The sequence below is a fragment of the Balearica regulorum genome, chromosome 6 (genome assembly GCF_011004875.1).
Source record: "Balearica regulorum gibbericeps isolate bBalReg1 chromosome 6, bBalReg1.pri, whole genome shotgun sequence".
NCBI classification, from domain to species: Eukaryota; Metazoa; Chordata; class Aves; order Gruiformes; family Gruidae; genus Balearica; species Balearica regulorum.
In genome coordinates this window covers 22834014-22861948 of record NC_046189.1, presented here as the reverse complement: position 1 = coordinate 22861948, position 27935 = coordinate 22834014, and the positions used below count along the sequence as shown (strand labels likewise).

The window sequence follows — 27935 nt, the reverse complement described above, 5'->3', positions numbered from 1 at the left end:
TCAGTACTACTACTCAGCACATGAGAGTCACATTGCTTCAGAGGCAAAACATTTTAAGCCAGGTAGTTCATTTGGGAGCCAGGGTCAGTAAGGGATACTGCTCTGCGCCGGGATAGAAGGGACAAGCATATCATTCTTAGATAACTTGGTGATACCAGAGCAGTAACAATCCCATGACATTTCTGGTATCTTTTCATACAGTGAAGCTGTATGTCAAGTTACAGACAAGTGATTCTACAGAGCTCAATCATCTAAAGATAATTGCTTGCTTTCTTGCTTGTGTTTTGAATCAGATATCAGCTATCGGAAGCTTCATTCTAAGCCAAGGGGCCTGTAAAGAGCCAAGGTCTTTATTCCTCTGGTATAAAAAGAAGGTATGCTTACTTAGTCCCTAGAACAAAGATGTTTCTGTACCACACTGCATAGGAAAAGGACTTGAAGGGGAAATACAGTTTACAGACTTTGTAGAAGTAGCAGTAATTAATAGAAGGAATATGCCATGCATGTAATACAATACCATCAAATACTTCACAAGGATAATACTATAAATAACATTTATTTAGTGTATTATAGTGACTCTTTAACAAGCATTAGTGGAATATCATGTTTATAAATCATGAGTATTTTTTGTGAGAAAAGTATTTTACGTTTTCCTATTTTACCCACAGTTTAATGTCTTTGTAGTTTCATGTACTTTCATGAAATGTTTATTTTAGTAGCAAGTGCTGTTTATCTGCAAACATCAAGAGAAAGTGTTATATGATTAATCAGACCTAATATTCAATTAGGATCTGTCTATCAGTAACTATCCATATTCTTGCCATGAACAGCTCCTACTTTTCTCAGAGGATTTCAGATCTCTTACACAAGTATTATGATAATAGAGAAGGAATTGGCTTCATGCTACATGAAACATTGGGTGCTCCAATCTCAGATTTTGCATTATTTATGATTCTTTTCCCTAAACCCACTTCCAGGTCTGAAAAATCAAGCCCCTATTAAACAAATATTTGCACTGGAGACACCAAGTTGATACATGTTTATTTTTACCATCTAACTTACAAACTGGTTCCTTAGATGATTATAGACATGAAGAAAAATCCACTCTACCTTGACCAGGCTGTTGACAAAAGAAGAATTATTTCACAGTGCCAAAAGTGCCTAGATTAATGGATTTTGACTGTGAAAGAATGTTGCTGTGGATGTGTAATGATACGTTGGAACAGATTATGTGGGAGGCATTGGCAGTAGTTGCTCACTTCAGACCAGCCAGTCAGTTAGGATGTCTGCCCGCTTTTAAGCTGCTGTCTGCCCTACTGTCTCACAAGGTAACTGAGCTCATGAAGGAGGGGAGACCTTTTGAGTAATTGGAGGGACCTCTGAGCCTTGTCCACTGTGGTAAGACTCATGAAATGCATTCCTGGAGTTTGTATAGTGCACCACTAAAAAAATTATTGTACCTTTTTCACTTACTATTTTCACATTATTATCATCATCATGGGACTGTATTCCCCAGCCTTGGAATGGAAAGTTACTCTACTATCATTAATACAAAAATTACAGATGACAATGCTATAGAGTTTTGTAAGCTGTACATCATTGCAATGAAGAAATTATTCCACTGCTTAACAGTCTTAACTTGCCCATTTTTCCTAGACTTCTTTAAAAAGAGCAAAAAGAAAATATATAAATTTACTTACTACTTGAAGCAGAGCAAGATATCCAGCTCCTACATTATCAAAGTTTACTTTCACATTTTTCCATCGGGCACTTTGATTGTTTTTTATGAGTTCCTCACACTGAGTATAATTGTTGACATCACTGACATCAAACATCTCACCAGTTGTAGTGTTGACACAGTGATAGAATTTGCCAGCAAACAGATTTACTCCCATGATGCTGAAGATGAGCCAGAATATAAGACAAACCAGCAATACATTCATGATAGATGGAATTGCTCCTACAAGGGCATTTACAACCACCTAGTGTACAAATTAGACAAAATAGCCACTTAGTTTATGAACAGAAAAATACCTTTAAAAATGTTAAAACAGTATTAGTATGGAATGGACAATTAAAATATTACATTAAATATTTATGGGGGAAATGTTATTTAAGGCTCAATAAAAACACTAGTGAGATTGAAAATAGCAAGAAATAAAATAATATGGAAACAAAGACAATGCAAAAGTCTGAAAAAAACCTCAAAAAGCAAAAGAAAACCTGTTAGTAGCAAGATGGATTCTTAGAATTTGTGTGCTCTAGAGAAAAAGAGAGAAATAAATGTTAAATTCCAACAATACAAATCAAAATATATAAATAGAAAATAAACCAGAAAAAGATCAAAGAATGATGATGTGGAAGACTGAATAAAAATGTTTGCATGTAAAACTATCATGACTAATGATTTTATTCTCAGAAACTTTATGTATATATTGGCACCAGAGTATTTTAGCATCTACATACAACGTAACATAATTAAGCATATCTTATTTAGTTCTCATTAGCAGCATCTGTTATAAGTCTTGTTTTTAAATTGCCTGGCTCACTATAGTTGCTCTTACACTTATCTGTTAGGGTTTTTTTTTTCAATTGGCTGCATTTAATACAGTTGAGCTACTCTATATGGGCAAGTGGCAGTAAAAGATCAGATCAAATCCCGTGACAAAAATTTTCTTTTACTTATTGTGATTGAACTAAAAGAAAGCTGCAGATAGTCAGACAATAATTTTCTACCAAATCAGTAGAGATGGCAGTAGGTTTTTTGTGTATGGTTTTGAAAATAGTAGTATTTTTCAGTTCACTAATTTGACTGAAAGTAGTTTAAGATCAATAGAGGTTTTGCCCATTTATTAGATAAGGACTTAGGAGTTTGCAGTGCAAATCATGTAAAACATGGTGGTGCTGGCAATGTGCCACAGGACACAGTCACCTACGCTGGCTAGTGTGGCCACCACTAGAATATCAACAGCCTCAACCCAGACAGGAACGACACTATATGGAAATTTAAGAGCTATGACCAAACTATAAACTTGTATTGCAGCATCTGGGTATTTTGAAGCGAAAAATTAAAAGGAGATTTCTCAATAGCATTACCTTGTTAACTTTTTATGCATCAGTTTTTCCAGGAAATAGCACAGTCTGCATTTTCAGCAGACAGCTTGTAATAGTTTGGGATTTTTTCATCAGATTGGTAGAATATGAAAATTGGAAGGATTTAGCTGTGTAGGAGGAGAGGTAAGATGGCAGCAGATGCATTCATATGAAGGAAAGGCCACTAGCTGAGAAAATTATTTCCCATCTCTCCTACACTTCCAACCTCATCCTTATTTCAGGTATCTGTTCAGAGAACCTGTCCCTAAAACTGCAGCATTTATTGTGGATTTTTTTCCCCCAGGCAGGTCCACGGGGAGCCACAGGGAGGCTTTAGTTTCTGGTGTGTCACTCTTGTCAGCTGCTTTTTATTTTGTTTTGGTTTAGTTTCTTTCTGGCTAATCCTGTTCTATCCTGAACCACTGACAAACTAACAGAGAATAGAATTTAGCTACAGAAATTTATAACATAAAGTCCCCAGCTAAACTGAAGAAAAAAACCCCAACCCTCTGTTCTAAAATTTCTCATGTCCTTTTACTTTTCTATATAGGTCTACAAATAAATGGAAATTTTAACAGTCAGTTGGCTGGGATAACACAACTATGCAGCAGTGAGCAGGCAGATTTAATGAGCTCAAGGTCTAATCTCCAAATGTAAGCTGTACAGATCTTGTGTATAAAGACATGTTGGAAGGGCTTTTTTTCCACACATTTTTCCATGCATTCCCATTCTGGAGTTCTTTGCAGGAGGTATGAGTGTCACACTTCTATGTAACTGAATGCATACATGCATTCAGACTCATTCATTTTATCTCACCCTCATTCCTTCAAATCGTGACAAGGCTCTTAAAGGTCTTAAAGCTCTTAATGTCCGAAGCGATTTAATGGCACCAAGTTCAGAATAGCCCAAAGCATTGGCTATTAAACTAACCAATGAGACCTGTACAAATACAGAAAAAATATCATTATAAACATTTTTTTACACTGTTTATTTAAAAAGAATACAGATTCAATCAACAGAAAGATCAACAGTGACAAATGGAAGAACACGATTCTTTGTTCCAATATGTGACATTGGAGGCCCAATCCGACAAGTTTCATACTTGCTGGAAAGTCATATGAAGGCATGTTTGAGAAAGGATTATATGTTATGAAATGTCTGTTATAGCTGGATAGGGTTTACCAGTAAGATGGAAGCACATTGTTGGTGAAGGATAAAATTTTCAGAAATATTTAAAGACAAAATAGCCATACTTTCAGTAACTACATTAAGGTTCAACCTTCCAAGCAATTTAAAATTCTGAATACATTAGGATAGTTTACTAACTACTGACAATATTATTAATATCTGTAATCACTAATAATATGCTAAATAATGTAGTGATTAATTAGGTTTTGTTATAAATATTACTTCTAAGTCAAACACTCGGTTCATAGCAACAACTTCCAGGGTTATTTATTATGAAATATTTATTGACAGAGGTGGTACTTTCTCACTTGCCTGACATCTCAATAATTTATTTTTTCTCCTCTAAGTACAGGAAAATATTACGGGATATATATAAACAGATGCTAGCATTATAACAGTAAGTGCTTTGTTATCTACAACAGTAGTGAGCTCCTGATTCATGTTACTGGGATTTCATTATAAACCAATCCACTTCAGGAAGGATCAATTAATTTGTTTCTCAAATGGAACTGAGTTTTAAACAGTGTTAATGTGAAATAATTTAATTTACTTACTTTGAGCAGTTTTGGAGACAAGAGTGGGGAAATACCATACCTTAGCTGTCATTTATTCACTTCTACCAAAAGCATAGAAAACACATAAATGAACATGGGCATATTTGAAAAAAATCCCTCAAATGTTAATTTCTGTACCTCAGTCTAGAGAGTTCTTCAAATAATTGGCTGTACAGAAAAAGGCATTCACTGATAATGGTGGTAAAATTTGGCCATTATATGAAAAGGTGGTTTCCTATGGTACTTGTATTCAAAAATAACAATTAGATGAATCATAAACACAAGAGTTACAAGATTATGTCTCCAAAGGACAATCTGAGAGCAGATAGAACTCAGTTGTTCATTACTGTGTTGCTATGTATATTAATCTAACAGAAAGTAGTATTTTAGTGAATTCATACCACTGTACCTTTCAACTGGATCAGATCTCAGGATGTAAATCTTTTATCAAAGGAAAGGCTTATTTTACTGCTGTAATGGATAATTTTGTAAAGGAACTTGCTGAGATTTATAAACATATTAAGAAGAAAATCTTACTGATTTTCTGTAGTCTTACTGAAGTTTGTTCACTTAAAAGAGATAACATTATTGTTTCTTCCATTACAATAATTATTGTAATTAATGGTTATTAACAATTGTCATTAGTACAATTTATTTGTCCTGTGATTCTACGGTGAGAGAGTTCTTTTTTATCCTTAGCCACTCTTAATATATTCCAGAGATAACAAGACATGGAATTCTCTGTATTTTTAATAGAATATACATTGATTCACTCGTATCAACAAGATACTCAGACATGCCAAACTTTAGAGTAAAGACAGAACACTTTGCAAATTAAAAATAAACTATGAAATATATATTAAAAAACATGTACCTCACTGGGAATGCAAGACATCTCTCTTAAAAATGAACTCACATTAATGGTTTCTTCCTTTTATACCTTTCTCCCCAAACTAGCACTGTGCCTTAGCTATCTTTCACAAACAAGACTCCATAAGCTAGTTTCATAGCTGTAGGTCCTGTGACTTCAGTGACACTCTGTATATTGGCAGTTTTTAGGTTCTAATTGTGAGTCATTCTCCAGCGTAGTTTGTGCTTTCCATTTCAACCTATTCGCAGCTTTCTTACCAAGGTGCTAGTGCTCCTACATCATAAACCTGAAGCTGTTTCACAGAGAAATACTTCATCTATTGTAAACAACAGGTTTTCCTCTGAAGGACAGTTCAAATGAGAGGCAAAGATTTGCTTGGAATTCTTTGATAGTAATTCTATTGTATATACAGCATAGGTATATACAGCATAGGTATTTACAGCTGTTCTGTACTGCTCTGGCTTTCTCAGTCTTCTTAGCTTGGTCTTCTGTCATCTGTTCCACCTGTTTTGTTGCTAGTAGGTGAGAAAATAAATGTCTTTGTACATTGATAAATAGATTAATTTATTTCTTTTGAGATAGGAATGCATGCCGATACAGTAATTTTAAAAATGAATATGAACTCAAAATGTTGAAAAGAATTTTTACATTCATCTCCTAAAACTAAAGAGTTGTACATCCACTTTTCTGTGTACAGCTCTTCTGACGTAGACTTACCTGTTGCAAAAAATGTTTTGAAACTTAGCAGTCACAATTAGCCCTGCTCAAGATATTCAGTCAGGGTTGTCACCTGAGCCAGATTGCTGGTCATACAGCTCTACATTGACTTTATTTCTATTTAGGCCTAAAGTTTTAATCCCTATGAATTCTGTGCTACTTGGTGAGGTGGCTAATTTATGTGATTTGATTCCAGGTCCCCAGTGGCATATGGCTCTCCTTACTTCCAACACTGCTTATCCTATCTTTCATGTTGTTTATGTGTTCAGGTATTACACTTAACTAGGAATAAAAATAAACTACAAGATTTGGAAAAAAAACCCACAAAACCAAAGATTTTTCTTTCTATTAAGAAATTAATGATTTTTCTTATTTTTTGAAAGATAGATACTGTATTATTGGTTTTCCAGGTACACATTTTTGACTCTCTTGAAGACAGGACACTGGACCAAATGTAGCCTTTCTTATGCCTTGTGTAACCTCTCTTGTGTTATGGTCCTATGCTAAGATAATATTTTTTTCTATATGTACTTGGTGAATAATTCTTAATTTATGGCATTTTACTGGCAAGTATTCAAAATTCATTTTGTCTAGATGCATAATTGTAAGCTATGATTCTCTTCCCTGACTCACTGAACAAGAGCTTTAGGTTTCATGCATATATCACCTGAATATCCCTTTGAATTAATTAATTAATTTCATTAATTTCTGGATTATACAATGTTATCATAGTGTACCACGTTAGGATACACATAAGATACATGAGATTGTCTAGGAAGACAAAGTGCCATCTCTTTGGGTATCTGGTTTCCCAACACATCAATATGCTCATCTTATTTCTTCTTATTTTTACTATAAAGTTGTTAGGGCAGCAGTTGCCTCTTACTCTTATACTAAATACTTATACAGTATTTAGTATATTAGTATAATGTGACCCTGATATTTCCCAGAATGTTGCTGCTGAGTTAATTATTCTGAAAAGCTAATAAAAGTTGAGAGCACAGTTTAATTAAATTACTTTAACTGTTTTAACAAAAAAGCATGAAACATTTTTTGCTATATAAAGAAATATTATATAAGGCATCAATATGACCAACTTTTAATGTACTGTACAACAAGCCCAGTTGGAGGGTTGTTTTGCTACGCTTATTTGTTCAAAAACTGTACCCATTGGAATGTTATCAGGCATGAGCAATTTCAGGAAGGTCAAAGATTTCATTCCACTTACAAATTCATTACTGCCCCACAGTATTTGGCAAATACATGATTTGTTTTAAATGTTACTTATTTCCATTTCATTCAAGTACAATTTATTAACAAAATAATTTAGAAATAAAGTGTCTATACCAAATTATAGGACAACCTTATAAAGTTTAAAAATGTACAGCATAAACCACTATCCACTTAAGATTATCTAAGATTACATATCATAGCAGAATACTACACAAACAAATTTAGTAACTGACAAACTCATTGGGTATTTCCAGATTCCCTATCTCCTTCCCTGATGTCCTATCTCCTAACTTTGTATGTGGCAAAGACAACTTAGAGTCATTACAGCTGTACATCAAAACCTAGACATAATAAACTCATGACAGATGGCTTCTGGAAAAAGGGGTAAGAGCAAAAACCAAGGTACAAGCTGACATGCTCTATAGCATCTCTAGTTGTACTGGGTTAAGATATTGCTGTCTCAAGCATTTACTGGGTATCTCTGCCAGAATTAGTCTCCCCCAATATAGCTAATATGTCCCTTTTTCTCAGCTGCCTGCATCCAAAATTCAGTCTCTTAGCTTAAACCACTGGTAAATGTGAACTAATTGAACTAATTTACCAGGTTGTGATTTTGGGTAAATAAGGCACTCCACCCAAGTATCTGCTCCCTGCTATAGATATTGTTGCATATAACAGAAGAGTGAGGCAGAGAGATGGTCTTAAACTGAGGTAGCCAGATGTACCAAGAGTCATCCGTCATGGCTGTAAACTGACAGAGCTGAAAATTGCCATTTCTTTGTGTAATTATTAAAATCTAATTTGGTCACAGTCACTGAGAGCAATTATGGCTGTTTCTCATGGTGAGAGAAAGACTCAGGTATGTAAGATATTAAAGGTCAAAGCCCTAAAGGACTATCAGTGTTTACTCTTGAATAATTTTAGAGGATGGAATTAAACAATTTGATTAACTTTAGCCACTTCTAATGAAGAAGGGCCACTGGTGTTCTCACTGAATCACACCTGTTTAAACTGCCTGTTAAAGCAGTGTAGGTTCTCTGCTTTTATATAGGAAGGTAACATGAGTTCATATATTTCTTTCAGGTGCTGTCTGGTGGTGCTAAGGGAATTGCTGAATTAGCCTTAGGCACAATAAGACATTTTTTACCACTTTCTGGAGCATTGAATATAATTTTTCAAAAGTAGATGGTTCCAATCTCATTTAGTCATGCTTTTGTTTATAAAATTAAAATTGTGGGTAAAAAGCTGGCAAAATAAGCTACTTTACTTATGATGATGTTCTTTATAATTCTGAGAGCCTGCTCAGATAGCACCATCTCTGAGGCTAAACTATTATTAAGAAACCATGGAGTATGGCTTAGAATAATCTGTTTAGGTTTGTATTACAAAAAGAATAATTAAAAATGAATTGTACTTTATTTTTTTAAAAAAATTCCATTCTTAACATAATCCTGGAAGGGAATATCTGTATTCTGCATTAACATCATCTTAAGAAAACCATTCATGCTGTTCCATTCTAGTGTAGATTTTCAGGACAGAGCTAGAGATTAACAGTATAACAAAACTAACTTCGACAGGTTAAAAAATGAGAAGGTCTTACATTTTAAGTTATGGGCCAGTCTGGCTAGGTTGTTTTTTTTTTCCTCTGAGAGTCACAAATCTGATACATTTCTATTATATATTCATAAAGAATATGTATTTATGGGACCAGGATTTATGCAAACTTCTCAAGAAATACGGTAGCTTGGGTAGAAACTTCTATAAATGCACATTTGCCCTGAGATGCCATCTCTCAGTTCCACACTGAGGACATGTATAGCCAATGAACTGGGTCAGATAATGTGTGAATGCAAGAGACCAAAATATTCTGGGAGTAAAACCAGCTTTTATCCCTTCTGACAACATAAGCAAGGCCTTTGCACAGAAGTATATCACAGCTGGGAAAGCAGCCAAGAAATCTTTTATTCTCTTCTATCATAAACTCTGTCTTAGCTGATTTAACTATTGCAGATTGTCAGCCCATTAAAACTAATTATTTTTTAGACCAAATAGGCACTGTCTTTCTGTTTTTCTAAAAATGATAACAGTATAGTTTTGGGGGGATGAAGTTCTGAGAACTCAGATGAAATCTAGACCAAATGTTTTGTTTCAATTGCAAAGCTGCAATGTTTGTAGAAAAAACTTGCACAATATAGTGTCTTATTTGCTAAGGAATAAGGTAGTATGATCAGAGTCCATTAAAAATACCATGTTTCAAAGTCAGGTTTTTTTCTCATAAAATCTCAAGTTTGGTATATCCTGGGTATGAAATTATTAACCATGAAAAATGAACAAACTGATGGTTAGCCATCCTTCTGGCATACAAATGTGCTTTAAATAACACATCCAGATCACTGCAGGCTATTACTAATGCAGTATAACTATACAATGTGAATTATATTTGCATGTTTATAAGAAGATTACTTAGTAGTAATGAGTTTTACAGCATAAAGGACTTTACTATAGTGAATTTTACAATATTAAAGACTGTGTACTTACATCAACAATCAGGAAGTCCAGCCAGCACCAGGCATTAGTAAAATATATTTGAAAACCATATGCTACCCATTTTAAAAGCATTTCCAAAATGAAAATATATGTAAAAACTTTGTCAGCATATTCCAGCATGGTCTTGATAGTTTTGCGCTGTTCAATATATATATCTTCAAAAGCCTATGAAAAAAATATATTCAGGTATTACTAATGTTTCACAGAATATACATGATAAAAATAAGGAATAAATCAATAAAAAATAAGTATGTCAGAGCTACTCTCTTCCCTTATTCTTCTGCATCCTCTTATTTTACATATTTCCCATCTTGAACCATACTACAAATTGGAGTAGCTTTATGTATTCTGCCCTGTCTGGGATTGACTATATATATCCTATTTTACTAATGAATGAAGAAATAAACTCAAAGCATGAATTTTCATCCACTGCGGTATTCAGAAACTTTTACATGCACACATAACACCCGCCCCCCCCCCCCCCCCCCCCCCCCCCCCCTTTCTTAGGCAAAATTTCTTCCAGATATCTATATTCCATTCTAGAAAGTAGTTTGGGAGATTACATTTCTATCAACAGCAATCAAACTTATGTCCAAAAGTCTAATTAAAGAGCAATGTATTTGCTAGAATGTACACTATACACGTTGATCCTGTAGCAAATGCTCAACTTGAGTAAAGCTAGAAAGGTGAGTAATGTAAATCTTGTTGGAAAGCGGTTGTTAGGTTTAATTTGCTGTCATTCTTCTCTATCTCCTGCCTCCAAAAAAGCAACAGAATGAAGTAATTATTCCATTTTTTTGTATGGTCTTTTGTAAGCAGAATCCAAGAAGTGGCTGAGCCTAGAAGGAATTAAGGACTTAAAAGCATACATTTAGCTGTATATTCACAGTAAACAATGGTACTTTGTACTCAAATCTCTTGATGAACATGCTGAGAGTTGGCAGGCAATTTAAATCTTGAGCAGCTATGCTGGCTTAAATAAAATTGCACCAGGTTTACACCAAGTTTCATTCCATCCTGAAATGATGGAATGCAGGTAGTTTTATACAGCTCCAAGCAAAACAGGTCCTTCTGAAGCAAATTTGAATTTCGCTGTTGCTTCTAAGGAGATACCTAAATTTTTCAGCGCATGCATGTTTTTTTCTACTTACTAGTGCTCCACTGCTGAGGAGAATCATGAAGACAATGAAAGTCTCAAACCAGTTGTGCTCAACTATACTGTAGCAGGTTTTTCTAAGATTCCACCAAATTTTTCCTTTGCCATCCTCTATACTTACTTGACAACATGGAAATTTCTGCACACAACCTGCATTAGATTAAGAGATATTAGGATCCAAAAGCAAATTATTTCAAAGTCATTATTTACTGTGGTATCAACACTGTTAGAAGCTTTAACAAATTTTATAGTATTTTTTAAAAATAAATACTGGAATCCTCTTTTATAGGATCCTGAATATATAAATTTAGATAAATAATTTGGAGAGAAACCAGACAATACTAGTCATAATTATGAGTAAACTCAATCCAAAAAACATTTATATTTTTGACTGTTGGTGTGTAACTGTTCCATTTGTAGATAGAGTGTCACAAAAAATTGTTCAAATTACAAGGGCCCTGAAATATGACTGAAATAACTGAAAAGCATTTTAAGAATAGAAAAGTTAATGAAGTTTCTTAGTTACAAGATGTATGCAGTGGCCAGGCAGATGAAGTTACTCAAAGACTAGGGAAACCTTGTTTTGACATCTGATTTCCAGCATTCTAGGCTAAAAATATTTTCTTTCGATTGTTGAAGTCATGAAGGTCCACAAGGTTTGAAAGTCTAAAGAACTTAAGTATGCCTAATAATAATGCCATTTTACTAATACATCTGTTAAGTCAAGAGTTATTCTACAACCTTCTGTAAAACAGGCTTCTGGTTCAAGAGCTTCTTCACTTTCAATTTCTGCTTGTTCGCCCTCTCCAGGAGGGGCAATATCAACAGTGCTGCCTTCTGATGAACTGGATGCATTTAGTTTCTGCAAGTAAAGTTCCACAGAACAATTTTTTCTCATTAGATACATATTCTGTAAAAAATGATACTGAATCAAATCATGCCAGTCTCTGACTTTTGAAGAATGCTAAATGTATACTAATATATTTGTATCACCATAAGTAAAAACACAGTAATGACATGTACATTGTAAAGTTTGGTTTCCCAGTTTATCTTGTCATAGGGAACAATTAAATATAGTTTGGTTACTAACCTGATCCATGTATAAGACATCTGAAGTATTCTTATTAGTATTAAAACTGGAGAGCTTGCACGTACCACACTCTTGAGTTATTTCATTTTCTTTACTATACTGGATTACACTGAAAATGTATCTTAATTTACCCAGTAAAACGAACTAACCAAAAGCTCCTACATATATCTTCATGTCCACTACAGATGGTGTTTTCACAAACATACACCGTATCTGGATTAAAAACTTGTATATTTAATGGCATTTAAGGGCAAATTTCTGCACAATTTAATTTTTGCAGAAAGCACAAATTACCAGATCCAAAATATCTTCTTTGCATTCCAGTCTCCTGTGCCTAATTGAGAGAACTCTTGAGGTCCCTTCCATCCCAGATTTTTCTGTCATTCTACTATTGTGTACAGTGAAATACTATAGTCCTTACTACGGTAAAAACACTTCTAGATCTGAAAACTGCAAAAACTGGAGACTCATATAAAGCAACTGAAATAAGTAACTTTTTACCAAGCACATTGAAATTTGGATCAGATCAAGCTTTTTATCAGTCATGCATGACTGCCCATAATTTTGTCCTTTTAAGAAAGCATATTTTAAAGGACAAACCTGCTAAAGATGCACACAACTAGCGCAATAATTGGACATAGAGTTTGTAACTTGTTTTCACTTTTCAATACTGTTTGCGTCTTCAAGTGCTTTCATCAAAGATATATTCTTTTACTGTGAAATAAGGCTTGTAATCAGAAAGCAACATTAAAAAAATCATGACTGTGAAATATATCTGGTTTATACCAGGTAGCAGTAATACATAGGAATTTTGAGGGGAATCTGTAATGCATCTCTAACTTTAAATTGTACAGGCACTGATGTAACAAAAGGGCATTTGCTCACAGACTAGGTTTGTGGTTTCAGCTAAGCAGATCTCATCATGCCCTTTGACCTATATGAAGACCTTTTTATACAATTTTTTTGAGAGAATGCTTAATACCAAGTACTTTTCACATTTAGTTTTCAAGATAGTGACATTTTTAGAATATAAAAAAATTCTATTCAGATGATTTGAAAGATTTTGCAATAAATAATAAACAATAACTTTTTAAAGAGGTATTTCCATGTATTCTCTCCTTCAGAGACAATGCTGAAAATTAAAACTAGTTATTTAACTCTTCAGTTAAAATCCAGTCCCTTCAGGAAAATGCATTGGGAACTAAGGGCTTTTTTTCTGCCAGGAATGAAGTAAATGGCACATATATCTTTATCTAGTTTGGTAAGCAATTCTTACGTGAGATGAACAAAGTTTAAAAAAAAAATTCATGTTTGGTGATGGATAATTTCAGGGTTAAGTTTCAAGAAGCTGCTGTTCACACACATGTGCAAATGTAGTCAATATAGTGTTGCTCAGACCTTAGGCTGCATGGCTGTTACTGCATTGTGACCAAAAATAGAGGATGTGTCACATAATAGAGAAGATTTCTGACAAGCACTGAGGTATGAGTTTTAAAACCACTGTTTCCCTTTTTAAATATTATGATCTGTCATACATGGAAAATCACACTGACAAACGTGAAAAGATTTGTATAAATACATTAAGAATCAGATTTTTCCAATGGTTAATTTTTGCTTAGTAAACACAATAAAGTATCATGTTTGCTTTTTCATACTGTTCTTCTTCTGTGATTTCCAAAAATTATGCATGTAAAATACTTATGGCTGTATTGCCTCTAAATGGAATCATTTTATTACTGGTCATGTAGATCAGTAAGTCTGAAGTAAAATATTGTGTACCTCATATAATGAGAATATTTAAAACTTTGCTTTCTGTATTACATTTACAGATCAAAAGGCACATTAATGTACTCTATGTTAAGCATTATTAGCACACCACCTTACTGTCCACACATAAGACTCTCTTTTAAAAAGGAAAATCATTGTAATACAAAGAACTAAGAAGTCTGAAATGTGTCACTGAAATTATAGGCAGTTTCTTCATGAAATAAAAAACAAATATTGTGAAAATAATAATCTGTCACATTCAAGTTAGGAAAATTAAAACTAATTCATGGCCTGATCCATCATCATTAAATCAATTACTTAATAGTAACAAGACAAAGGTTCATAGTAAGCATCAATTATTAATCTATATGAGTGTCAATTAAAAGGCAGTCGATTTTTTAACTGCTGCTTCCCATGTAAACTCTGTTGCAGGTAGTCCTGTCAGCATAGTTGCTAAAAAGCAAGTGACAGGAGTCGAATTTATAATCGGTACAAACAAAACCTACTATAATTCTCTTCATTATTTTTCATATAAATCACTCTCTTCATTATTTTTCCAATAATCTCAAACAATTGCATTACAAAAAAAACCCCAACTCATTAAGTTAATAAAACTCCTCTTCTTTGCTTCAAGACCCTAAATTAGGAAAGAATCATTGCATTTTAAATAAGGCAACTTTAATGATCTTTCTTTTTCTAGCAATAAAACTAATAAAACTAATAGGAAACTCAAGATACATGATGGATTAACACAATCTTCTTTTCACCTCATAAATGTGATTATCAGCCTCTAGAACACGCCATGCCCTGTAAATACTTATTTGCATCTACAATGATATCACATTTTCCTTTACAAGGATACATTTGAAAGCAATTGCTTATGATGCAGCATTCTCAAGGCCTGAATCAGCAAAACAACATGCTTGACTAGAGCAGAAGCCTGAGCAATACTGTGGAAATCACACACACAAATAAAGTAAAAAATAAGACTACTTCAATTAGATTATATTTTTCTGACAATAGTATTATAAATATTATTGTATAGAATATAAAATAAAAAAAAATGCTTCATCACCAACCCAAATACTTGGGTAATATATGTACAATCAGCCTCCATACTGTCCTTTCAGAGCAGTGCATCTCTTTTCAACAGCTTAGATCATTAAAACAAGCTTTGACCAACAGCATGTTAATGTGCCCATTTACAAGAAAATGCATTCACTTAAGACCTGGTCTTGCTCTCATTTGATTTTATTCTGTATTTCAATAAGAGCAAGAGCAGGCTACTAAAATTTTAAGCTTTACAAACGGCTTCATGATTCAAGTGACAATAAAGTAAAGGGATTCAGCCATTACAAATTGCCTTTAGTAATTCAGCCATGTGGTTTTATCCTTTGAATCTTGAAAGCTGCACTGTAATTGAGTGATGAAATATAAAATAACTGGTAACAATGATTCCAAAGTGATTCTAAACTGACTTTAAATCTCAGATGTTATGATATTTGACTTTTATATAGTATTAAGAAAACCACTTAAAAAATCTATTTCCTTCGAGTTTATTTGATATTTGAGGCATATCTTGGTTTAAAATTTAATCAGTAAAATCTGAGAATTTTCAGAATACACACCAATATGAATTACTTTTGGCATCTCTGGATAATTTATACTTTGATATAGTATAGATAGATCATGCTACAATATAATCAATGGTACAAATGAACCATTTGGTTATCCTTTTGAAGCCAGTGAGACTCTGCCTGAAGACAACAGCTTTGAATCCTGCTATAGGACTGAAATCTCAATCCCAACAAAATTTTGACACCAAGGTTTACTAGGATGATTTGACCTCCTTAGTTTCATGTAACTTTGGCTCCTGTGCAATATTTGCTGACCCTATTCCTGAAAGCTCTGCCAATTATGCATAAATGGAGATTATACTTGCCTATAATGAAAAAACCCCTAGGATAAATATACATGGAATTTTATAAAAATGATGCCAACTACTCCATAGCTTTTCTAATTTACACCAAGTCCCTCAACTCAGTCACAGACGGCTATCATGAAACACATTCCAAAATGCCATGATTTATGAAGGAGTTTAAAGAGTTTTTTAGGGGGAGTTATTTGCTAAGTATAATTTTAGCAATTATGAAACTGTTTGCTCTGCCTACAGTTTATAAAACTCAAGATATGCACTGCCCAAATGAATACAGGATGTAGTTTGTAGCATCTTGAAGATTTGCATTACAGTGCATTGTAGATTTAAAAGTATAACAGTGTACTTTTTATGCAAGTAGCTACTGCGATAGTTTAAATATTATTCATTAAGGAGCTGAAGTTGTGGCAGTAATCATTACATAAATCACTTAACACATTTCATTAAATATTTACATTTATAAGGGCTGAATCAAAAAGGGTTGTTTTTATTGTTTAAAAACTATGCATGCTCCCTTTTTCTTCGGCCTCTTTAACGTATAACATTCCGGTACTTTTATGATCCATACTTCAAAACCTGTAGAGCATGCAGTTATTGCTAAATACTGTATTAAAATATCCAGAAAAATCATTAGCAGAGTTAAAAAATGTATGTCGGGGTTGCCAATCCCACCTGACCATGCTGTGATGTGAGTCCCATGACTCAGCAGAGAGCAGCTGTGCATGTTTCTACTGTCTTGCAATGGATAGGGAAGGTACATAGCTGAAGAGCATGCAGGCCAGTCAAAATCCATTAAAAAGTGATTATATATATATATACATATATATGTATAACTTGCTTAGGTAACCTGTGTGAAAGTGGTGACACGTTGCTCTACCTGGTTAAAAAGCACCAGAGCTGCATTCTTGATTGCTCCAGCTTGGTTCTACCCCTGTGAGAAGTAAGAATGGTAGGTAGTGAAGTTCAAGACACAGGATCTCTAGTTTTCCTCTTTTTGGAATCTCTAATTCAAACATGGCTTTAACACAATTCAAACATAATTATTGACTGTTTTATGATCAGTTGGCAAAAAAGGGAAATACATACCACCTGAAATGTTCAACAAATTGTTCTACTGAACTTGTTAGCTTATTTTAGAGAAATAAGAAATGCAGAAGCTAGGCCTAATAATCCACACTCTGAAATTGTGATTCATAAATAAAAATACAATCAATTAAATTAATAAAGACATGGTTAGCAGATTTGGAAAGTATTCCAGTATTTATATAGTGCTTAATGCATATTAATGAAAATTTAAGGGTGTTTTTGGTTTAATGTTCTAGTCTTCATTTAACTGACTATGTGATGATCTCTTTTATTTGCAAAAAATGTACATACAGTAAACAAAATACATTGAAGATGTATGTCTTCCCATTCCTCCTTCATTCTCTAATAATGGTGGTAGAACTTATAGATCTCAATGAAAATAAACCTCCTTAATTTCTGTTAAAATTAAATATGATGAAGTATCATATTGTGTTAATTTCTAGTTTAGATCGAATATGCTATATACTTCTGACTCTATAATCTCTTTCTAATTGTTCCAAAAGAGGATTGGATCGGTGTCTGGACAGTGGCCCTTCAGTGTATCCAAAGATATGGTTTCATTCATTAGTTATCCACAGCTAGTCCATAATTTAAAGAATCTGTGACTTTTGAAGATACTGTCCCAGAATTGATCAGTTTTAGAAAAGGGGAATTTAGATTGTTGGATATTTTAAAAGAAATATGATAAAAAGTCACCCAACAAATTGATCAAATCACTACTGGGTATGTTTTGGCTAAGAAATTTATTGAAGCCCAATGGCAATGCTTAACTTTTGGGAATGTATTCCTGTCTTGTTACTTAACCTAGTCACAGAGGCACTAGTAAAGCCAATAAGAAAACTGAACTTACTTATTCCTTGTTTTGAAAATTCAGTGGATTAGATGATGAAGAATATTTTTAATTTTATTAAAACCATATGTTGTGATTGCAGAAGTTAATTGAGCAGCCGTGGTTCTCCAATCTGAATTTATACTTACTGTACATATACTGTAGATATAAAGGCTTTTGGAATTCTGAATGATAGATGCCTGTAGCTATATATATTTCTTTAGTTGTGAAGTAAGCTTTCCATAACTGATGAATATCATTGAAATTACTTTTCTATGTTGAAATCCAAAACTTTATTCATAAAGTTGCCATTCAGATGTAATGAACAGTTGTTAAGTGGTATAGAAGTACAAGTTAGGAGTCTTATGTTTGGTCAGATTAACATAGCCTGTTCATTTCACTGATCAGCAGGCATATTTTATAATAGAAACAGCAGCCACAATGCTGACTTTAAAAAGCACCAGATGATCCCCTTTAGTTACTTCTGATTTTCTTATTATCTTCAAAGTTAATTGTATCTAATATCTTGCTTTCAGAGCAGAAATCTGTTATTTCTGACATTTACTTCATTGGGTATTGCACCTGTATTTTCTGATAGTAGATATTGCAAAATCCTCCTCCAAAGTATCAAAGAAATGTTTGCTTCTTTCAGGTGCTTTCAGCCAACTATTACTTTCAAGTAGTGGGTAACTTTTAAATCTAATAAATGTTATTGTTATGTTTCATCCAAACAGGGACTTCCCCAAATTTCTAGTGATACATATTAGAAAGATCTGTTTAGGTCTGGAACTTGCAACCAGGTTCCAGAATAGCATCTGTCAGATTTGGGAAGTTACTAATTAGCAAAATAATTAGAAAGTGTTTTTCTGAAAGGGAAAAAAAACTGTCAACCCTCCCCCCCGCCCAGCCTTCCAAATGAAACTTGGCGGTTAGAGTTATTTTGTACCATAGTATATCTGATAATAAAAATAGGAAAAATTGCAATTTGTTCCTCACTCAGCCATAGTTACAATTTCTGTAGTAATTACCTGCTCTTGGCATATGCCTCAGGGGCACACAGACCCTACCCCACTTCTATCATGACCTGTTATTGCTGATAGGCTTTAGATAATCATTCTGCTCTTAACATCAGCGAGTGTCAGTAAGACACCAGAAAAAAAATGGTTCATTTTACAGTTCCTGTGCAGATCTAGCTTCCCACAGCTCTGTTGTTAAATAAAAAGTTATTAAAGGGGATACCTCCTGAGGTTATTTTAAGTGCTAAGTATAGCCAGTTAAGGCAGGGAAAGTTCTGCCCCATCTCTTACCCCTCCTTTTGCAGACCAGGCCTTCTCCTAGCGGGAATGTTGTCTCAGTGGTATCCCTTGAGAGGCAAAATAAAGCAAATGATGGTGTACTGTTCTAGAGAGGTAACTTAAACACTGTGCCAATATACTCTCTATCTTCCTCAAAAGACAATCAGAAAGCAGCAAAAGATTCAACAGCACTGCTGACTTGGTAGAAGATTGGGAATCTTCACAAATTCCTGTCACACATCAGAACATCTGTTTGTATATTACCAAAGCAGGTGGATTCTTAAACACACACTAAAAAACCCAACCACTTTATCCTTTCCCTAAAAATCATCCAGAAGGAATGGAAAAAGGAATCCAGAACAGAAACTGCAATTAATATACAATTCACAATTTTCAGGGCACTGGTAAGAAATTCCTGTCTTATTAGATACTGTTCACAATATGCACACTTACACTGTACAAATACATGTCAGAGTTAAGCACTGAACAGTTGTGTGTGAGCAGAACTCGAGGGAAGCACCATTGCTCCAGCTTTGTAACGGTAGTCAATATTACATTCTATGGAACTCTTGAGTCTCCACAGAAGTCCTAAACTAATCCTGTCCTCATTGAAAATTATCCACAAGTTCTTAATATATAAACCATCCATCATTTACTGGCAGATTTCCCACAGTCACCTGAAATTTTCACTTTCAAATTGCTTATACAAACTTTTGCATTTTATTTCTCTTCCTGAAGACATACAGACACATCCAAAGTCCATAAAAAAGGCAAAATCCCTTTTCATTTATTACAGTCCTGAAACTTCAGGATGGCCTTAGAAGAAAAAAACATGATGCCTGAACCAGGTAAAGAATGAACAGAGCAATTGACTTGGGCAAGTCACCTTGAAATTGGTATAATTCAGAACTTCTTAGCACAACAAGGGCTCTTACTCCATTTCCTTGAGTTGTACTTACATCATATATTCACTTGGAAAGCAGAGGAGTTTCTGTCTTTGCATTGCATTTTGTTTTGTCCTCAGCTCTTCTGATAGAATATATGGCAGTACACTGTAAACTGAACCATTCAATCTATCTTAAAGAAGAAATAAACAAATAATACCTATGGGATGATGTTATTTAACTTACATCACCCCAGTGACATGCCTTATAGTACAGAACAAAAAGCACTGTAGCAGAGGAAGTGGTAAAGACTGCTGGGGGATCAGGAGCCAGGTGTGGATGGGAACGTCCCAAGCCAGCTCTGCTGCTGAGGCTAACATGTCACGTAACCACATATTTAGCATCCACACAGCTTATAAGCCTCCCAACTTCCTAATGCATATTACAAACTTTTTTAAAAGTAACATATTCAGGAAATTTTTTGTGTGTAACTTCATAAGATGGGGTTACTAGGAAGGCACTCATCACTGTATTTGGCAAAACTAAGCACAAGGAAAGCAGAAAATTTATAGTAAAATGTCATTTTAAAGAACATCAGAGTATATGAAAAGACTTAGAAGACTTTGTGAAACATTCATTGGAAAAGACAAATAACTTTTATTAGATCAGCTCACATGAAAAATACTTAACTCTCAGACCCAGAGTCACTTTGAAAGCTCGTTTTCTGATACTAGTTGATTTCATAAACTATCATTTTACACTTCCTGAATCTCTTATATTCTTAAATTGCCATGGATAAGCACTACTACTATACTGTCTTACATATCTGCATTGAAAATGTTTGTCTCATAACTGAGCAACTCAGGCAGAAGAGAGAGTATCTTGCTCAATCTTACAATTGTTACGAAGAGTAACCTTCTTTGCAGTTGCAAATAAACACACACTCTTTATGTTCCTTCATGTTCTTTAGCAAAAAAAACATACTGTGATTAGCTGGATCATGGCTATCCATTCATGTTATGTGGCATAGGCTGGTATTGCTGAGGAATACAGCATTATTTGCAAATATGGCAGCTGTACAGCTATGATACAGTCATAGAAGAACTTTCTTTATGGTAAACAAACCCTTTTATATTAATGAGTTATCACATAACATCATAGCTTCTAATCTAATTGAAAACATATTTATTCATGTTTCCTGGTCCCTTAAACCTCACCGTTCCTACATTTCTAATGACAATGGATAAAGTTATATTCTGCTAATGCATGTATTGACTTGTCATTGATCATTACTCCAACATACAAAGTTTTCCTTGAACACTATTATCACCTGTTCACTTCTGGTATTTGAGCCACTTATATTTTGAGTCTCATGGCTTCTGATTTTTAGGCCAATTTCTGTCTCTTTGCACAATAACAGTAGCACAAGGCTTTCAAGTACACTGTTTCCACATGCATCTATATGACAAGATTATTCTGCTCTCCAGGATAACTTGAGATTCTGCTCTATCATGACATTGATTGATATCTGGATTACTTCAATTCAGATAGCTGCAGTCTCTGAACCCAAAATCTGTACGAATATTACTCACAAAACTTTTTAGATAATCCAGAATACATCACTGATTTATGATGTCTCAGGGTTTATTTTTAGAACTACCCTAAATATAAAAAAAAAAAACTTTTTCTCCACTTCTATTTGATTGGGTATGCAAAGCTGTATACTCCTGATTGCTCCTTAGCCTTCTGCAATACTCTTATTCCATAAATCCTGATCGCATTATAGGTACTACAGAAAGAATGCATTATGAAATGTGTGCTAGCCCTAAAACCTCATAAAATTGTGAAAGCAATAACCATATTTAAAATGATACATCTTCCAAATGCCTATAAACAGAGTATTTAAAATGTAAATGCTAAGGACCCCCCAGTATACCATCAGTTAGGGTTATTTTTTTCTTGAATTATAAATTACATAAAATAATAAAATATAAAATATCTTTACATGGGATAAGACAGTTTTTAAACAATTCTAAAAATGTAATTAAAAAACATGTAAATGCATGACTACAATTTAATTGTTAAATACAAAAAATCCTACCTGTTTGCTTCCTTCCATATCAGATTCGCTGCTAAATTCTTCTGTATTTAAATTTTCAAAATCTGATTCTCCAACTGCAATTGGCACTGTCACAGTGAGGCCTGGGTTGTTTATGAATGACATGTAATCATTTTCATCGATTACATATTTTTCCACACTGCTGCCTGTGCCTACACCACTGGTGGTTCCATTTCCATCTTTAAGATAATTCAGATCTTTGCTTATTTCAACAGCAGTATGATTGGAAATACAGCTGTCTTTCTTGTTGTTTAGCTCTTCAAGTGCTTTGATTTCCTCTAAAGCTTTCTGCTTTCTGATGAAGGCTTTTTGGATGAACTCCTGTATCTTTTTTTTAACATAATCTATTCCCTTCTGAATCCTTGCCACAGCAATCTGGAGATTGTTCATTTCATTATCATCATCTGTAGCAGCAAGGTTGTCTGAACTAAATGAGCTCAGCAGCAAGGCCAGAAACAGGTTCAATACCTAAAAGATGAGAGAATACAACTGTATAGGAAATACATACATAGAAGTGAGTATTTTTACAGGATACTGGCAAATAGTACACCTTGTTTTTAAAAGCAACATTCACTGATTTTAGACAAGCATATAGCACCTTAAATTACAAAAGATCTCCTTACTTGTTTTGATCAGTATTTACTCAGAAGATGAAACCAGAGAAGCTAATACCTAGTTATTTTAAACTTTTTGATCTTTGTTTGAAGCAGCATGGTTGCTTAGACTCTAAAATAAAAAAAAAAGTTACAAAAATTCTAGTTATACACATTCATCAGAGGTTTGAAAGGCTTCTGTCTAAAGCTCTTTAAAAAAATTGGAATTTAAGTAGAATTAATTAAACATGAGTCATAAAATTAGACGAGTTTCTATGATGCAGATATTTTAGAAACATATCAGTTAATGCTATAATAACCTACTTATACTTTCTAACTACTATTTGGAAGATTATACCAGAAGACTGTGATTTTCTGTTAATTCTGGGCTTCAAACAAAGATGAAAAGTCTCTTAAATTCTATAAAGCTTGTCATAAAAGAATAAAAGGAATATTTAAAAATTAATTTTACACTAATCTCTAATATTTATAATAATACTATATTATTTATATCTGGGTTTTTTTCCTTTTTCACTTGGCAAAAAATGAAAATTCTGTTTTCTCTCATGTAGGAATTTAAAAATGAAATGGATTTCTTTCATCAGCAGGTAACAGTCTTAGCACCAGTATTGCCTGAGAACTGTGGTTTATTGCCTCAGAATTCAATCATTACTCTTATTTTAATATAAACTCCTATAAACTGTAGCTATTTCACTAAAGCTTATAAGCAATTAATCATTTCATACTTTCTGTCTGATATACTACCAGGCATCAAAAGTTGTCATGATATGGCAAAATGGCATAAACGAATCTCCCCATAGTAAAATGTATTAGGTCTCTCATTTGTACTCTCTCTTAGATTTAATTCTGCAGACTTTCACAATTCCAGAAAAGAACCCTGAAGGTAAAAAGACACTTGGAAGAAAGAACACTATGAATCTGAAACAGTATTTCTATGCTGAAGCTAATGCTAAAAAATAAATAGTAGAGCAGGTTACTGATCACAAATGACTTCCTGGGGCTTTCCACATTTCTGCTGATATAATGTCAAGATTGTGAGGTCATGTAGACAACTAGGATACAAACACTTTGAATTCTATTTTATAAAAATTTAAATCACATTAAAATATGTCACTAATGGAAGAGAATTTTGACAAGTAATGAAATATAGTTTTTAGGTATATCAGAATGAACTGCAAAGATTAACAGGAAAAGAAACTTTAAAGTAAAAGTGTAAATGGTACATTCCAATTATAATCCTGATTTCTAAGAAGTTCTTATCAATTCAATATTTATCAATTGAACCTTTAGCATTTTACCTTGTCAATTTGAATTAAATTTTTTCTATAAAGGTTTCTTCTACAATTTTGAGTTAGAAACTTTCAAACACATTTTTAGGATGGACGTCCAATCACACTGTACTTTGGTTTTGTTTTTTACACCTAAACAGGCCAAAAAGGTCGGTACTTGAATTCAAAATATTCTGTATAAGAACATCTAAATTACACTTTATTTTTATTAAGTCAGAAGTATTAGTGCTGGAATTAGCTGTAATGAGTGTAAGAAAGTCTGTTACATTTTTTTCTCCAAGGAAGCAGCTGCCCAGGAGCTGGTGCAGCATAAGCTTTATTATTTCAAGAGTAGTTAGGAAGACATTTGGATTTTAACAGCACCTATATATTAGCTGCAGCTCTCCCATGATAGGGTGTTTGATTTGACATTTTTGTGTATTCCTAAATTCCTGGACCCATAGAGAGAGTACTTAAGGTGTGGAAATGAGTGAAAAGGGGGAGAAGAGAATCATCATGCATTTTTACCCAAAATCTGGCATGTTTAGATTTCTTTTTTTAATTCTAAACAGAAGTATGACAAACATTCTCATTGCCTAGCTGTAAGCTATGTACATTTTACATCAGAGTTAATGTTCAAAAATACTCATCACGTACCACTAGGTTTCCAATCACCATGACCAGCATGAAAACAATAAGGCACATGGTTTGGCCTGCAACCTCCATGCAGTCCCACATCGTTTCTATCCATTCTCCACACAGCACTCGAAATACAATCAAGAAAGAGTGGAAAAAGTCATGCATGTGCCAGCGTGGAAGCACACAGTCACTGGAGATCTTGCAGACACATTCCTTGTAGCTTTTCCCAAACAGCTGCATCCCAACCACAGCGAAAATGAACACAATGATGGCCAGCACCAGGGTCAGATTTCCCAAAGCCCCCACTGAGTTGCCAATAATTTTTATCAGCATATTTAGGGTTGGCCAAGATTTTGCCAATTTGAAAACTCGAAGCTGAAAAGCAAAAACGCAGAGGAATCATTACTGTTAGTTATAAAACAGAAGCTAGGTCCACGTTGTTTAGCAGAGCATATCTATTTCTGTAGGTTACTTTGTTCTTCGGTAGGAACATATGATTATTTTAATGGAAAGCAGGGAGCATGGAGTTTGGTATTTGCCTAAACTGCAGTGTTCAGCATTTCATCTTAGTGATGCACACAGAAAAAAACCCATAATTTGTGTTTGTACCACATTTGATTTTAATATTTTTAAACATCCACTTACAGATGATTAATTTAATTACTAAATTACTTAAAGACATTTTAGAAGTTTATACTCTTTTCACCACCTTGCTGCTCCCTATTTGCTGGCTTGGTTCCACATTTCCCTCAGCACCACATTAGGTCTTCAAGGCTTACTTAGAGGACAGTTTTTGAAGCAACAATTTGATGCTGATATTGTGATTCCATTGAAATCATAAACACTAACTTAAAAATAATATTCAGTAACCAAACTACAGTATGTGAAGCTTGGTACCATGGCAATTGGTGCTAATAAACTAAGTTACTACTACCTGCTGTCTATATTAGGAAATAACCTAGGTTTTCAAGTAATGTGATAACAATAATACAGATTTAAATCATGACTCTTGTGCATCCAGTAAACATACCTATCAATTATTTTGTGTACAATACTAATTGCTATAAAAAAGACATTTCTAGTAGAAGCTCAATAATATTTCAATTTAAGTGTTATCCTAAAGTCAGATTGTTATGACTCTTTGTTATATGTAATGCAGTTACTAAATGTTTATTCTCAGTGCCCATTAAAATAAATGTTGTGAAGAGAGGATCTACAAAGTGTTAAAGCCCCTAAGTAGACTTTGTGTGATTAGCACAAAGTAATGTCCACAATATAAAGACTAAAAAAGTTATGATTCTTTACTCTGGTGGCAATATGTATGTTTTTACAGATACTCAGTTTTGATGAATCTTAATGAAATTACTATAGAGAAGATTTACAAAATTCTCAAAACATGGCAGTCATCAAAAGATGACATCACCACATTTTTTTTTAGTGAGACAATTGCATGCAAATATTTATTTATCAAGGTATTTACCAATCTGAATGACCGAAGAACAGATAATCCTTCAACATTTGCAAGACCAAGCTCCATTAAACTAAGGCTAACGATAATACCATCAAAAATATTCCAGCCTTCTTGGAAATAATAATAAGGGTCCATGGCAATTATCTTTAGTACCATTTCTGCTGTGAATATCCCAGTGAATACCTAAAACAAAATGTAATAATTAGTTGAGTTGTTATGAGAAATTTATAAACTTGAGTAATTTTTTCTAATCCAGCTTGAGTTTTCATACCTGTTACTTGTACCTGTACCTATATAAAACAGCTGACTGCTATCTCCAGCTGGCATCTAAGTATTTCTAAACACTGAAAACTGGTAATTAAAACCAAATTACTAAATTAGGACAGATATAGGAAGGCAGAAGTTTGATAAAGCTATATAAAGCTATTCACCAGTCAGTAGCTGAGCTCCAATTCATGTGTGACTGGTATGTGCTGGACTACGCATTCAGCAAATGATGTGATATGAGCTGGTGTTTTCAGGCCTGCTTCTAGGGGATAGTTACAGTAAAGCAAAAGAAGACTTGACAGCAATGTTTTTCCTTGCTCATAGTCTAAACAGCAGTCTTAGGAGAAACTCTCTAAGGACAGACTCTCTAAGGTCTGCCTTTTAGGTCAGAGTTGAAGAGTATGGGTGGAATAGACAGGGGAAGTTGGAGTTTCTTGCACTGGGGTCTTCGTAAGGACATAGAGGTTTCAAGCGCAGCTACTATTCTGTGTGATAGCTATTTCCTTTTTGGAAAAATAACTTCATGGTGATAATGTTCGTTGAAATAACTGGACATGCCAAATGTGAAATTATCAACATGCCTTAGTGTTTTAAAGTCCAGAATTTAACCCAAACACTTTCTTGCAATGAGTAGTGATCAGTGGTTTGTGCAGCATAATAAAAAGGTTTTGGAGCATAATGCCAAACCACTGAAAACATACGATTATTCTGCACAACACTCAAAGAATATCCTAGATGATACAAAAGTCTACTGACGTACACCAACATAGTCTGCCATTGCCTTGTGATAGTTCTTTACCCAACTTGTTCTCAGCACTCCTACAGCAAGTTTTATGGAAACATAGCTGACTTTTTACAACACTACATAAATACACTCATGACTACCTTTTAATTTAAGATTAGGAGGTGGATATAATGCTGTGAAAACTTTCACCATTGTCAAAGTGTAAACATTAACATTTTTAAAAGTGTATACTTTTGAGAAATTAGAAATATAGCAAGAAACACTATACTGTTAGATTGAAATACGAGAGATGTTACCATATAATCAGAATGTAACAGATAGTGCTCTGTGTGGTAAAGAGAACACAACAAAGAAGATTATTCTTGACAAAACTGTCATATTTGTCAAAATATTTGAAAAAAAGCAATGAAAAACATTTCACTTTAAAATATTTCCTCCACAAAATAAACCATTCCATCCACAAACTACTTTTTCTTGAGCATAACTGCATCGCCAAATACGCAAAACCACCTTTTAACAGAAGTAAACTCAGGTTTCCTTATAATTACTTAGGACTTTTGAATACT

The 27935-nt window shown here is 33.9% G+C and overlaps 2 protein-coding genes across 2 annotated transcripts in view; one reads left to right on the top strand and one right to left on the bottom strand.

Moving 5' to 3' along the window:
- Nucleotides 1–27935, top strand: part of LOC104638733 (sodium channel protein type 2 subunit alpha) — a 201006-nt gene that overhangs the window by 45226 nt on the left and 127845 nt on the right. The window lies entirely within an intron of this gene.
- Nucleotides 1–27935, bottom strand: part of LOC104641142 (sodium channel protein type 2 subunit alpha) — a 75760-nt gene that overhangs the window by 8532 nt on the left and 39293 nt on the right. Inside the window, exons 17-24 of the mRNA XM_075756794.1 lie at nucleotides 26367–26540; nucleotides 24905–25261; nucleotides 22348–22833; nucleotides 12101–12221; nucleotides 11355–11509; nucleotides 10195–10368; nucleotides 3910–4032; nucleotides 1701–1982 (exon numbers count right to left, since the gene is read on the bottom strand). Of these exons, the coding sequence (XP_075612909.1) occupies nucleotides 1701–1982; nucleotides 3910–4032; nucleotides 10195–10368; nucleotides 11355–11509; nucleotides 12101–12221; nucleotides 22348–22833; nucleotides 24905–25261; nucleotides 26367–26540 (1872 nt within the window). The remainder of the gene's footprint in view (nucleotides 1–1700; nucleotides 1983–3909; nucleotides 4033–10194; nucleotides 10369–11354; nucleotides 11510–12100; nucleotides 12222–22347; nucleotides 22834–24904; nucleotides 25262–26366; nucleotides 26541–27935) is intronic.